Raw genomic sequence first — 15,466 nt, 5'->3', positions numbered from 1 at the left:
TGGGAACATTTTTTACACCTTTTGGTAGGAAATTAATTTGTGATTCTGTGATTCAACAGTCTGAAAGAAGAATCCCCCTGCAAAAACTGCGTAACACTGAAAAACACTGAAATATCTGTGTGTGGAGCATAAGGCTACAATAAAAATAATTGGTGGGAGCTGGACAGTAGCTAGAGAGACACTGAACCACGGCTTCATATGCACCAGCAATGCTGGTGTGCTCCCATCTAGTGTCTGGACATGTTAAAAGAAGTCTCCATAAAATATCAGAGTAATGCCATCAATGGCCTGTTTGAGATACTTTCATCTTACCTGTCGTCCTGAGATGAACTGTTGTTTTGTCATAACAGGTCCCTTTAGAACATCACCTGTCCCCTTGTTCTGACTGTTGGAACAGTAATGATCATCGGCTATTGTGATCTGCTCATTTTCTTCAGCTTCCAGCTGGCTCTGGTTGAAACGCAGGGAACCTTTCAGGATATCCTTGATCTGTTGTTGAATGGGAGGGGAAACAACGTAAGTTAGAAATTTGGAGGAATTCTAAATTTTCTGAAGCTCCATGCAGCATACTTTCATATACCATTTCCCCAAAATATTTGCCTTGAAGAGACAGGAAACAAGTCAACCTATCTATAGTGGTTAAAGATGTAAATATCAGTGAAATGTGGTTGTATCAGAGTCTGGAAAACAACTATCCAAGAAATCTAAAGAGAATGAAACTGTTAAGATTATTCCCTGCCTATTCCTATTATAGGTTTAACATACGTCACATCCTTCCGCACAAATATATTTTAAGGGAGCAGAGGGCAGTATAATCAGTGCTACAGATGCTCAGCAACATTCTCATTTTATGTACATAGTATTTTTTCCTTTAATTCAATGACATTCAGGCACGGTCACATTTAAAAAATGGGGACATAGGCATGATTATTGCCTAGAGGTATACCTTGCATTAAGAAAAATGACACTGTGGCTCAAGTCCAGAACTCGACGTCGTGCTGCCTCAGTTCTGGTTCAAGGTATCCAGAACGTTTCAGGGAGCAAACACCGTGCGAGTCATTTATAGTACTCTTTATAGCTGAGTTTTACCTTTTGAAATAAAAGTATGCTGCAATGTTTGATGCATTAGTATTAGCAAAACAGCTGCAAGATGATACAACAGCAGTGTACAAAAAGAAGAAAAAAAAAAAGATAAAGGACTTACAGCACTGATGGATACAAAGAAGTTTAATTAAGCAATAGTTATACCTGCTTCAAACCAGCCAAGGAAACCAGAATTTCATCTTCTTTTTCCAAGTGTTCTTGTAATATGACTTCCTGAATATTTCCTGCAACATTGAAAGGAAAAAGGTAAACAGAGAAAATTCCTTAAATATTCTCTAACGTGCTGCCACTTACTGCTGACTTATGCTCTCAAACCAAAATCCTGTGACCTGCAAACACAATTTCACACACAGACCTAGAGACTGACAGCCTCATTAGCTGTGGAGGTGAGGCCAGGCCAAGCCTGGCGCTGCTGCCAGGAGATCTCCAGCAACGCTGTATTGCTGCTGGACTCCTGCTGTGCCAGTGTGCCCAGGGACTCAGGCTACTACTGGCCCCTAGAAGAAGGCATTGACCTCTGTGGTTAATGGAGTTACATAAATCTTTGAGCCTGCAAATGCTTTGGAAGCACTGAAGAACTACTGCAGGAATCTGCTGCATCTCACAGAAAGGCTTAAATTAGGAGTGCAGCGATCTTTATCTCAATCTTGTGGCCAATGCAGATGCTCAAACACTCTTCTTCACAAAAACAATGAAAGTTTCATTCCCTTTCCAAACCCTTGCCTTATAGGTGAAAGACCCAGGGCTGAGCAAAACTCATTTGACAGAAAGAGCGGTGCTGTGTCATCACTTTGGAAGACTCCCACCTTCTACACCTATAGCACTGTCCTCTGAGGATGCACTCAGTGCCCTGGCAGAGGGTGTTTGCAGGAGTCAGGGCTGGAGGTTAGTTAACACACCAGAGCTGGAGCTGTGTTGGTCCTGCCTGTGCCAGGGAAACTCCAGGAGATGCTGAAGCCCAAACCAGCCCCGATAAACTATTGCTCCAATGGCTCTGCTTACTCTTCAAACTACGCCAGGTCCTTCTCTGGCCTCCTAGCTCCTACTTGTCCTCTCTTTAAGAAAACAGCAATGATTCCTAGTGACAGATTTACAGAATGAGATGGCATCTGTCAACTGAAAATGACAGGATACTCTTGTGCCACTTCTGTGTCACATACACAGAGCTGAGCCCAAATCCCCCACTGACACTCATTTGGGAACAAGGCTTTGCTGCTCATGAATATCGGTATCCTTAGGTGCTTCACAATTAGATCTTCATACCATCAATTCACACCTGCATTACATTTGTTTTTAAAAATATCCTACAACTTCAGGGCCAAAATCAGTGAAAAACCAAAACTGTTGTCACAGATTACGCTGACAAGGATGAATACGATGACACTGCCAACTTTGACACAATGCAAAGTTTCAAGTAAAAGCATTGAGCAATTTGGCCTAAGTTTTGTGTTTACAGAATAAATAGCAACAGAATGAGATGTAGGAGACTGGACAAGGAGATTAAAAGTAGAGATGTGGATTTAAAACCCACGTATAAACACAGATGTTTGAAATTGTGTGAGGGCCTGAAATCAGTAATGGCTATAAATGAAAGATGGAAAGGGCAAAGAGGGGAAAGGATCCAAGCCTAAGCACTAAATGAACTGCTAAAGAAGTAATCTGAAAAATAGAAGCAATAAAAGAGGCTGGAGCCATGAAAGATGGTAGATGACAAGAGATGGTGAAAGGTGGTGTGCTCAAGGTCAAGAAAACGGTGATTGGACAATTCAGCTTTGTGTAAACAGCCTACCTGAACAAGGAGACCCATGTTTACATTATTTAGAACTCATTATTTACCACATAACAGCAGCAGTGTCCTGCAGCAGTGAACTCAAATGTAGTACAATTGAACAATGCCTAGTATAGATTTTATATCAGAAAGACAGTGCGTTATGAAGGCCAGAGATAAAATAAAACTAAATCTTTCCACAAATATGTAACATCACGAATTGAGAGAAAGCGTAACTAATTCAACATTTTACTTGCTTTTTTACATTTTACATCAAAACTGCCTAGTCTCTCAACTTAGTAAATGAAAGATATTAATGTTTACTTATAAAATAAAACTTTAGGTCCTGATTTCCACTATTTAACAAACAATCTGTGATTTCCTACTTTTAAAAGGTTCAGAACTTGAAACATCAGAAGTCCAAAGTCTTCACAGGCAAGAAAGCAATGCATAATCACAGCCTGAATCACTGAATTCAACTGTCTTTTTCCTTTCGCAGAATTAGAAAGAAAAGCATTTCTACAGTGTTTGATCCCCAGATAAATTAAAACCATGCATTAAAAACCTAAGATATGCATACTGACTAAGCAGATGGACCAAGAGAATAATTCAAAACAAATCTTCAACTTGCTGAAGACCAAATAAGGGAAATCTAAAAAATCGGGAAAATAGGAGCGAGAGAACGAAAGCTGAAAGACATTCCACACAATGTGGATATAATCTACTACTATTTCTATTCTTTAGAGATGTTTTAAGTCATTATTTCAAAAAACGGGAAAGAATCTGTCATTGCCACAAAAAAAAGCTGTACCTATGCTTGAAGAGCCAGTACATTGAGAGATTTCTAAGAATTCATGAATGGAACTACGACAGCCAGCAGTAAAAATTAATAAAAATGTTCATATCATCACATATTTACTGTAGCAAAATTAATACCAGATTTTAATATTAGTTTCAGAGAAAAAAGATGAGGAAATAAAAGGCTGGAAATACAGGAAATTTTCTAACATTAAACTACTGAATTTCTAACATTTTTTCCTTCAATCTGCAGTATGTTTTAAAGTACAGTGTGACATATGTCTTGGACATGTAAGGTCTATTATTTTGTGTCAGTTAAAATCACAGAAATGCATTTTGGAAAAAAATTTCTCTTGGAGTTTGCTCTAAGACACAATTTTGGACTCACAGAGCACACTTCCACTTAACCCAGAAAGATGCCCCAAGATGCAAATCACTGTAATCAGCCACTTTCCCCCTGCCATTAAGTAACAGTTGTGACATAAGGTCATAAATCGGGCTGTCTTTCTCTAGTATAATGAAGCAGAATGAAGGTTTCCCTGTGGAACTGGCAATGGATCTTTCTTCTGCTAAGTCTATCCTTGAACTGCACATGGCTTCTCACCTACTACCCTCATCCGTTTTGAACACAGAGTTTATTACCTACCAAGTAAGTGATAAGTATGGAACTCAAATGATCAGCCCTTATTTTTCCCTGACTAAAGAGTAGAGAGGAGTTAAAAAATAAAATAAAATAAAATAAAATAAAATAAAATAAAATAAAATAAAATAAAATTAAATTAAATTAAATCCTGTGCCAGGGCTCAGCAAACCCCACCTGAGGGACTTTCATCCAAGCTTCTTCCCACTGCTGGGGGAACCTCACAGGGCAGTCGAATGCTGAGACAAACCGGGAAACTAAGCTCTCAAGTACAGACAAAAGCTTTTTACTTTACCCTTCTGTATCTCAAAAGATACCCTTGTAACTACAAATGCTTCTAAAAATAGTGCTAGGAAGCACATTTAATAGGATATTGCTCAGCTGAAGGATTTACACATTAAGCTGAGACGTATTTAATTATTCTTTTCATAGGAGATCTTACTGTATGTTGAGGGAAGTGCTTTACGTATAGAAATGAATTAGACATATATTGATTTTTTCTTTATCTGATGCTCTATATCAGTACCTTGCAGCTTTAATTATTTTTTTTCATAAAATAATAACTATATTTTTAAAAGCACCCCATAGATGTCAATTAGGAACTTAAAACATCTTCCTACCTGTAAAACAAACATGGATACAACGAATCAAACAAACAGATTATGTGATTTCTAGATTATTCAAAACTGAGTCCAGTCTGATTCTATGCTATAAATTCCTATCTTATTCGGACAGCTGTTGTCACCCAAAAGTTAACAAACAACTCCTAAGGTAGTTAGAAGACTAAGGCTAAGGTCAAATATTTCTGACTACCTATTTTTGTTTTGTTTCTGTCATCAAGATTTCATTCAGCTGATGCCAAATGCTTTCTGCAGAAAAAGAAAATATTTCTGTTTCAGAAAGGTGAATTTTGCAACCTGTCACCTGGTGGTTGGAACACTGCTGTGAGATGTAGGACATCTCAGCCAGCAATTGCGATTCTGGATTTGTTTCAACATAATAGTAACAAACGTTTAAGTTTCACAAAATGAACTGTCATAGCCTGACTGTACTCTTGACTAAGCCTCAGAAATACCAGAGCTGTAAAAGCAGTTGTTCCCTTCAGAAATCAATTATGGCTGCCCTCAAACAAGACTCACAACCCAAGAGATGCCTTTTATATAACCGATTAGAATTAATTTTGTCAAATGAGCAGGTTCGTTTAAGTTTGATAGATACTAGATCAGTAAATGAATAACTACTTCCTCAGCAAGACTATGCTCAGCTGCCTTTAAAGTCAACTGTAACTACAGAGCAGTACCATGAAAGTGATTGCATTCTTGTTCTTATTTTCTACAAAATATAGAAAAACAATGGATCAAGCAGTGTTTTGGGTAGCAACAGCTGAAACAGATAAAAATTAAGATGGAATCTATTTTTCATTCCTTGCTCTTACAGTTATCCCAAATTGTAAATGAGTTCACAAGCAAACTAAGTGTAGAAGTATTTTTTCTGAAAAATCAAGGTTTCTAATTCCCCTCCTTAACTTAATTTCTAAAATTTAAACTGAAGACATGCTATCATCTTCTATACAGAGATCAAAGCGGAAAATAATCTGCAGCAGCTCCTAGCAAGGAAAATTAGAGAAGGCTTATGCTCTTTGATGACTGAACTGCTACATATTGCATGATGGTGTGTGCAGCCACTGCTGAGCTCCCTACCCAGGGAAAGGGGCTGTTCAAAACTTTCCTCTCTGAACCTCGAAAAGCTGTTAGGCTTGGCTAACTATTTTAGAGGCTTATTGATTAAACTAACTTTCACTGAAAATTTTGCATGCATTCAATACAGATTCTGCAAGAAACCCACCCAGAGCTGTGTTGAAGGAGTGGGAAAACTAGTCTGCTGTAGCCAAGGTCCTCTCAGGCATCCCTTCATGCCTGTCCATCTGGAAGACAGACCTGCACCTCCTCCCTTCCACCAGAGAAGTAGGAGATCGTAGAATCACAGAATGTTTTGGGTTGGAAGGGTCCTTCAAAGGTCATCTAGTCCAACCCCCCTGCAAGGAGCAGGGACATCTTCAACTAGATCAGGTTGCTCAGAGCCCCGTCCAGTCTGGCCTTGAATGTCTCCAGGGATGGGGCATCTGCCACCTCTCTGGTCAACCTGGGCCAGTGTTTCACCACCTTCATTGTAAAATATTTCTTCCTTATGTCTAGCCTGAATCTCCCCTCCTTTAGTTTTTAAAACCACTTTAAAACCACTACCCCTTGTTCTATCGCAACAGGTGCTGCTAAAAAGTCTGTCCCCATCTTTCCTATAAGCCCCTTCTAAGGACTGAAAGGCCACATAAGGTCTCCCCAGAGCCTTCACTTGCCCAGGCTGAACAGCCCCAACTCTCTCAGCCCGTCCTCACAGCAGAGGTGTTCCAGTCCTCTGATCATTTTTGTGGCCTCCTCTGGACCCTCTCCAACAGGTCCATGTCTTTCCTGTAGTGAGAGCTACAGCCCTATGGGATGGAGGCACAAAATAGACTTAACTTTATACTGATACAAAATCAGATGGAGGTGGAGAAAACTGAACCTGGGGATAACTTTAACATCCTTGTTCTCTTAGGTTGTTTCTCCTGTACGGCTGCCTTTTTCAGTGCATCTCCCTCCTAATGATTTCTATTTTAAGCCGGTCTCTGTGGGGCCCTTCCAGGAAGATGAGTCCTGCTGAGAGAAGCTAACTCGAAATAGCTGCAAGCTTTATTTTGGATGCTGCTTTTCTACTACTAGCTCCTGATCAACAACTTGTGAACAACTGTGCCAGAATAATGTTAAATAGACTTTTTTTTCACCCTTGCTTTCTGCTACTGGGAAGGCAGCTCAAACCCAGAATGCAAAATTACCTTCACATTGCCAAGGTAGGCCAGCAGTAAGGGAAGAACTCAGTGTATTACTTCACCTCCTTAGCAAAAAATTCCCAAGGTTCCCACAGATGTCAACGGACAGACAACTCTTTGGACTCATATTCCAGTCCTTTTGTATGATAGTTTTTATGAAATTAGGGTTTACAGAAAATGCTTCCAACATTTCCTACACAATATATTAGTTGATAGCAAGACTGTTTCTTCACTAACATTAGAGGGCTGGAAGGATGGACTGGGAATTTAGCTTCTGATAACCAATTTTTCCTTCTTCTCATAACAAATACTTCTTCCCTATCTGAACTTCATCTGACTTTGAGCAGAAAAATGTGCCCTCTCCTTAAAATTGGGCAGAAAATTTAGAACTTAATAGTGGTTTGTGTCCTTTCTAGAAAGACTATAGCCCATGACATAGTGATATTGCTGTTTAATAATGCAGCTCGGGGTGTTTCCAAATACTGCATTTTCTTTCCAGCATTAAAATTACAAATGAGAGGAGTTATATTTCCTTCTCAAACAACAGAGTTTGTGATCTAAGTGTTGATGGAGGCAACACCACTAAGGAGCCTAACTTCCTTTCATCTATCTCATTGTCAATGTCAACTGTTATTGTAACAATTAAGCATTATATTGAAAGCATCACTTAGCAACATTTAAGTGTTAAAGAATTTAAGGATCTTAAAAATATGAAGTATTAAATTCTTTGTGAAATACTGCATTCTTTAAAACATTTATTTTAATATAAATTATGTATTTACACAGCATACACTTCTGATTCATGTGTCTTGTGTGGAGCACCAACACTTTATCAATATTTAATGTGTAGTAATGCTTTGTGACACCAGAGAAATATGTGCTAAGGAGTCACCAATCATCAACGCACAGAAATGCACAGAATTGCCGATGTACAGAAAACGAGGTTGGTAGGGTCATGAAGTAATTTTGTCCATCCTTTGCTCAAAGGCAAGATCAACTCTTCACTATGAACTCTAATCATCATCATAAGCAAATTATGCTTAACAAATACTTTGTGTCTGTATCAGAGCCAAGGTGTACCAGGACAGGAGGGTATTCCCAGCCATCCTGTGGTTTCAAAGAGAACATAAAAGAGCACGGGCACCATGCCTCCCATGGTGGATGACAGAGCATGCTTCTCCTATCCGGAGCTAATTTTTCTGGAGAAATCTTGGTCCTGATGGTGATGATACCAAAGACTGTATCATCTCACACTCCTTAAATGAATGTATAGTGCTGATCATTGTTGAGACTAATGACATCTGTGTAGATGTCATATTTTCCTATTCCTCCACCTCCATTCTGCTCACTAAAACTCTTTACCCATGACTGCAAACACCTGCTAGGGCCACCAGCCTCTAAGCACCTCCAAGCAACATATTTTTTTAAAGTTCAAAGCAAGTGTTTTTCTCTCTCTCCTTCTGCAGAATTGTTCTCTTCCTGTCGCTGTTTCACTAGAAATAGAAAAATTACTCTGGTGAGAAGTGACAAGCAAATGAGAACTTGTTCTTCATAAGTGACAAATGAAATAGCCATAGGAAATGGAAACTTTTCCTAAGGAGAAACTATACATTTTCACTTCCTTACAATCTGAACAATTCCTTCATACTGCAAAAGATTGCAGATATTACACCTTAAAATTGCTATGGTTGTGTAAAGGACAGTTATTGTAGATCACGGAGAGATTTTGAAAATGTAAGGTTTTCTACTTGCATGGCTGAACTCATTAAAACTGTTCCTGTTTTTCCAAGTAGAATGATTTACTCAAATACCATTGTGGTAAATGCTACACAAAAACCTGGACAGATTGAGAGTTTTGAAAGCAAACATCCATAAATGCCTGAAATTCCATTTAAAGCATTCTTAAAGGATTTTCTGTGATGCATGTCATATACAGAATAAATGACAACAAACTGCAAAAGCCATTTTCAAAGCTTTCTATGAGATCATTTTCTCCAGTACAGAAGTATCATGTTATCTCAACCTGTGTTAATAAATACTTCTGACTATATTACCATGTATTTTTTTTTTTTAATTGATCACTGTTTAGTGTTTTCCTTATCGGTATGAAAAGCACTATTGCAGTTATTAATTTCTACCGTGCTGTCAACCTAATTGCTTCTGGTGAGGGCTTATGGAAACAATTAAGCATACAAATTATTTCATTCCAGTCAGCTTTAGTGTTTGACCTGTGTAGAGGAACTCGTGTGATGTTAAAGCATTAAGCATCTGTTTATTTCTGTGTCTAAGATAAGTATACCGTGTTGCATTTTACACTTTTTCCTACTGTAAAGATTTCATTATAAAAGGCTACTGTTGCACACTTTATTCTTGAAAGACTGAGGGTCAAAGAACATACAATAGCTCCTCAGACAACTTGTAAATTATGGATCAGGTACACCAACATTATCTTGTTTAAATATTTACCCGGGTAATTGATATTTAATAACCACAGCTGAATAACTTGCATTGATGGTGTGTATGATTTTAGTCAGTGCAACTTTTGCCTATGTAAACAGAAATATACTGGAGAATTATCAGTTAAATATTGCATGCAAAAGGTTAGTTTACATTTCTCAATTTAAAAACATCCACGCTTTTCTGTGCTATGAAGCTAGTGAAATTGTGCCGTCATTCAGAAAAATGGATGTTGCAACTTATTTCAGATTAAAATCTCCAGAGTAGCCATGGTTTAAATCTTGGATAGATTTTGTTTCTTCTGGGGTGAACAGGAAACCATTGATACCAACACAGGAGATAATAAATACATCCAGTACATGTTATTAATGTAATTATTATGGCTGCTGCTCACTAAATAGTACATTTCCTGCAGCTATTCTAACCTGAAAGAAAACCTAAAGCATGAAAATTAAGACTACTCTTTATTAGGAAGGAATATGCAGTTTGAAACAAGTGCATTCAGTTTTCAAGTAGTGTATACAAAGAAATTATGGATCCTGACTACAACTAGAGGACTTTCCAGTTCTTTTTAAGGCCAGGGGGTGATATGGCAAAGACACTTATTTGAAGTGTCTCCAGAAGTCAGGGAAGAAGGAATGGGTGTGATTTATAAACCTCACTGTATCATTCAAACTATTTTGTGTTAGTTACTTACATATTTTGTATAACTTTTTTTTTTTTAGACTTCTTTTTTCCCCCAAAATTATTTTTTGAGATTTTTTTGAGACTTTTATGATTACTCTGTGGTTATACCTTCACTTAAGAAATCTCGGTGTATTGACTATATTCTCTCTGTTTATTACAAACCTTTGTTTCTAACTGACAGCATTTCTGTAATAGAAGAACATATTACTATCAAACATGCCATGAGGAGGTGGGAGATCACTCATAAAATTGATGTTATGCTATTAAAGATGCTTTAAGTATCCATGAAGTGTATTTCGGTTTTGTGTAAGATGACTGCAATTTCTGTTTTATTGCCTGAGAAGCTGGATGTTGGAAATGAATGAACTGGCTTGGCAGAAGAGATTGTAATTTACAGTAGATATTGTGAGCCCTATGACATATTTGTATCACTCATTGAGAAGTCCTTAGGAGCAGACTGCTGACAGTAGTGCTGGATTTATGCCGAGATTATAACTGAAAAACAAGTCAATCCAGGCTGTGAAGTGTGGTTATGTTCATGTTAATAAAAATAATTAGAAACACATGTTAAAGGGAAGTTATTTTCCTCTGCCTTAATTTTGTTCCCTGCACTTTTGAATATATTCTGCAGCTTTTATAAATGTACTGATTTTGTTTGCTGCCCCTGTACAATCTTGAGTCATGCTGCTGCCCTGTTCTGAAGATGGGGACTTTTCCATGTCACCTGGCCCATCTACCTACTGCAGTTCTCTTCAATGAGAACAGTTTTTCTGGGGTTATCTGAGTAACTCTGTGCCCTTCCTCCAATGACAACACGTGTTCTGAACATGGAAGGCTGAACAAAGCGTGAAGAGTGAAAGAAATGTATAATATATGCCCCCGCTCACCTGGTAGGTTATAACACAGCTATGAGGATTTAAAATAAAGGTGGATCTTGGACAATATAATAATAAGCAAAACAGTAACTATGGCAAGGCTTAGCTATACTAATACTGAAGATCTTTATGGAAATAATGGGGAAAATAAAAATTCAGTCATGCTGAAATTTAGCTTCTGCCAAGGTTTTATTCCTCTAAAGCTGACATCAGAAATCAATGCCTAAGATGGTGGGAAGGGAAGGATGGTCTGTCAGTGACTGTCAGCAGCAGGGAGATGTTCACCATACAAATGGAAGGAAGCAAGAAGCTGATGGAAGTAAACACTGTAAAAGGAATTTGCTGAAACTTGCAGAGAAAGGTGTTCATTTAGGTAATGATGGGGTGTGTAAGCTTCATCATTTTAATCTCCTTTTCATCCAGACTAAGCGGTTGAAAGGGTTTGTATTAACAGGTGCCTAGCAGAGTTGGACTTTCAGGATTGGCACAGTTGTTGTAGAAAGAAAGTAGCTCTCTATCAGATGAACTGTGTGGTTTTGACATTAAGAGTTGTCCTCAAGGGACAAAAAGGTGGTTTAAAATCACAGGGCATGAAGAATTACACTTTTATTCTTTGTACATATATAAAAAGCATGAGTAGAAGCGAGAGTCTGAAAGCCAAGCTACACAATAAATATTTGTTTCCTAGTAACCATTCCTATATCCAGTTTAATAAATTTGTTAATGTTCTTTACTTATAAGCTGTTTTAAAAGGTTCTTTTACATCATTATTCTTAAGCAAAGGAGCATCCCCTTAGACTCACAGGGCTGTGTTTGATGTGGCCTTTTTTACTTACAGCATTTCTAATCACACTGGATTTATAAACTATGGGTTATTTTATTTATGTCATAAGCATAAGATAACTCATTTAATGCTCTTATTACCTCAACAAATGATGAAGTATTTAATTTCAACCCAGGGCAGCAGAATAATTTCCATTTCATTTTATCCTTACAAAAATGTCATAACCTTTCATCTCATCACCTGATACATAAAACAAGAATTCAGTACCGTCTTGCATACATTTAACAAGTACTGCATCCAGATCTATATTGGGCAATATATCAGCCCCTATATAATGAGCAACTAAGTCAACTTTTTCCTCTCTCTCCCCCAACTGCAAATGATCTTTATAATGAAATGCATCCTTATAACAATAGCATTGACTATTAAAGGAAGAATGGACGAAGCCAGTCTAATTAAGCCTTTAAAGGTGCTATTTATTTCACACAATAACTAAAATTATCCTAGCAACTATATCCTGTAAGTTTTTGTTGCTGTATTTTTATATTTTCCTTCCTTGCTCATGGTGTTTGCAATAATCACAGCGAACAGGTGGCTTTGAACTGTGTTTAATGAGTGTTCCAAATAATATTTGTCTGGGAGATGTCAGGCCGCGTAAGGGTAAATGAATCTCACAACTGCCAGCGTTGCCGGATGGCTGTGGCAGGGACACGTGCTGCGATCCCATCTCAAAGAGCTCTCAGCTTTCACTTTTTTGTTATTGTGATGCCATTTTGTTACTGCGATGGGCATTTTGTAAATACGTACAGTTACCTACAGGCTACCCATGAAAGCAAAGAGCTGGTGTGTCATTTTGGTGGCAGAATGCCGGTGGTGTTTATAGGAATGCAGGATGAAAACATCATCTTTCCACATCCCTCCCATGACCCAGGACAAGAAGTCACATTAGAAAACGCACCGTAAGGACAACCCAACCAGTCATGTGTGGGTAGCTCAGAGAAGGATTTATTTTCTTTGGCTTAGACAAGCCAGCATGCTTAAGCATAAACATACTACATGTGGGTCGGAGCTTAGAGGTTTTTGTGATGGTGCCTCCAATTCAAGAAGTGATTTAAAACCCTGGATACTGAGCAAGGTATTTCTGAGACCCACCTGAATGTCTCTCTAGCAGCTGGCTCAAGTTTAGCAGTACCTCTACAAAGATGAAGTTAATAAAACCAGGCAGACCTAGATTTCTTTTGTATAACTGGGTACCTCTGCACATATTTCTAGGGTTTTATGCAGAACTCCATGAGCTAACTCTTTGCAGAGCTAGTATGAGTCTGCAGGGCTTATTAGCTGAGGCTCTATGCTGTGAGAAAGCAGGTAAATTGCTTCTGAATCTCAGCTGGCTGGGGAAGCAACCTTCTGCATTTACATAGTGCTGCCCTTCAGCAAAAGCCAGCATGGAATGACCTTAGTTTCTCTGCTTCTATAACCTGATAAATTGCCCAACAAAAAAAGAATAGTTTCTATATAAAGATCTCCATATCCAAGTTAATACCGAACCAATGTTCCTTCAAATTGCTTCTTGTGAAAATGACTTCCTGTACTATATGTGTAATTATTTTGTAAACCTGCACATACTTGGAAGTCTGAAACTATGTCTCTGCTGGAAGCAAATGATAGGTTCTTCTGTCTCAGAGAACAGTGATGGATTGGTTCCTGTCCCTTATAAACAGATGACATTTTAAAATTCAGTCCTTTCCTCTCTGGAATAAAACTGGCAAGCTCATAAACATCCTTCACAATCTCTCATATTAGTATTTGCCTATGGAGGACTGATACTTCTCTAGGGTTTTAATTTACTTTTTGTTAAAATCCTGGGACAGAGCCGACACACTCCAAGCCCTAAAGATACCAGAATAGCAGAAGGTGTCAGATGGCAGCATCATTGACTGGTGTCACTTGAACTGCCATTGAACAGCACTGCCTTGGCTTGAGCCTGGGATGTAATGAAACTTTGTCTTGGAGATGTTCCAGATTGACTTAATGTTGAACCAACACCTCAAACTCTGTTCCATGTCAAATGTGAAGGACAAGTGAGGAGCCTTGCAGCAGTGAGACCCTCTGAGTGATGTTTGGGTGTGTGTCTCCTAAAGAAATTAATGATCTGGTCTAAGACATCAAACATATAGATCTGTGAAAATCTTCTGAATGCACTTGCTTGCCTGATGCTTTTCTTTCCACATAGTGAAAGAAAGGAGGAAACAATCAAAATACTTCAAAAAGTAAATAACATTCTGACAGGTTATATTGTAATACTTAACTGGTATATTATAGCTTTCTGAATCACTGAGCCTTAAGGTATTTATGTGCACTAACGGCAAAGCACCTCACAAAAAGAAAAATGCCGAAGAACATTACCATATTACTGAATGCACCAGGGACAATATTATTTCCAGAAAAAGGCCAGTGTGTGTGAAAAAATAACATCAAGAAGATGTATCTGTGATGATGCTGGAGCAGTAATAGCTATGGCAACTATACTTTTTCACTACTACTCTGCATTCATGTTGCAAACAAATCTGCAGGACAGGCTTACAAGATTGGATATATCTTCATTTCATTAATGGAAAAATTGAACACAGGATTATTATTATTTTTCTTTAAAAGCTATGACAAGCTCGTGAAAAAAAGGCATTCCATCTTAGCAGTTCTTCGGTGGTTAAGGGAGAGGGGGAAGAAAAGTAAAACTCTTTCTAATACACAGTCCTAAGGAGGAGACAAAGATCACAGAATGACTTTCCTCCATTTTCATTGTCAAAAACCTATGTCTAATTTCTGCACATGGCACTAAGTAGTAATATTTTGAAACCATCATTCGTTCCTACAGTAGCATCCCCTGATATTACAAGCAGTTAATTATGTTGTTGCCGTGTGGCATAGTGTGGTTTATTTATGGAAGGAGATAAACATTTAATGAAATAACCTTTAAATATATGAACAAAATAAAAACTGCTGTTCTATCCCTCTGGTCTTTCCTCATGGTCTATGCAAAGAAAATGCAGTATTAGCAGATATCTACTGAAAACTATAGAAATACAATGCTCTTGGTAATGTAATATCATTTTATGGCAAAGTCTGCCTGAGCTTTTAATTAAAATTTTTTTCTTAAAAGACACCATATAAAGATATACTTGGTATAATTTGATTTGATATAAATAGATTATAAATTACTAGGGATTCAAAACAGAATAGATGACTTCATACTTACTTTGATCATTTCTGAACTACAACACATGACAACTCTGTCATGAAGTAACTGCCCCCGACTGTCATCAAGAACCCCCCTGTAAGGTTCTTGAGAAAAGATGGCCAAAAAGTTCTGAATTGTTTTACTGGAAACTGCAAAATGAACATTCTATAACGGTTTGACATGCTAAGCAATCACCTTACTGAGCCCAGTGCTGGTAGGGCATATCCTGATCTGATTAACCCACTTCAAAAG

General features: G+C 38.0%; 1 protein-coding gene across 1 annotated transcript in view; it reads right to left on the bottom strand.

Annotated features, from left to right (window-relative positions):
- Positions 1-15,466, bottom strand: part of TBC1D5 (TBC1 domain family member 5) — a gene marked incomplete at its 3' end in the record, with an annotated part of 285,960 nt that overhangs the window by 5,584 nt on the left and 264,910 nt on the right. The window contains exons 19-20 of the mRNA XM_080339712.1: positions 1,249-1,328; positions 313-489 (exon numbers count right to left, since the gene is read on the bottom strand). Of these exons, the coding sequence (XP_080195838.1) occupies positions 313-489; positions 1,249-1,328 (257 nt within the window). The remainder of the gene's footprint in view (positions 1-312; positions 490-1,248; positions 1,329-15,466) is intronic.

The sequence above is a fragment of the Nesoenas mayeri genome (genome assembly GCF_963082525.1).
Source record: "Nesoenas mayeri genome assembly, chromosome: 2".
Classification (NCBI taxonomy): Eukaryota; Metazoa; Chordata; class Aves; order Columbiformes; family Columbidae; genus Nesoenas; species Nesoenas mayeri.
This window is presented reverse-complemented; position numbering and strand designations above follow the sequence as displayed.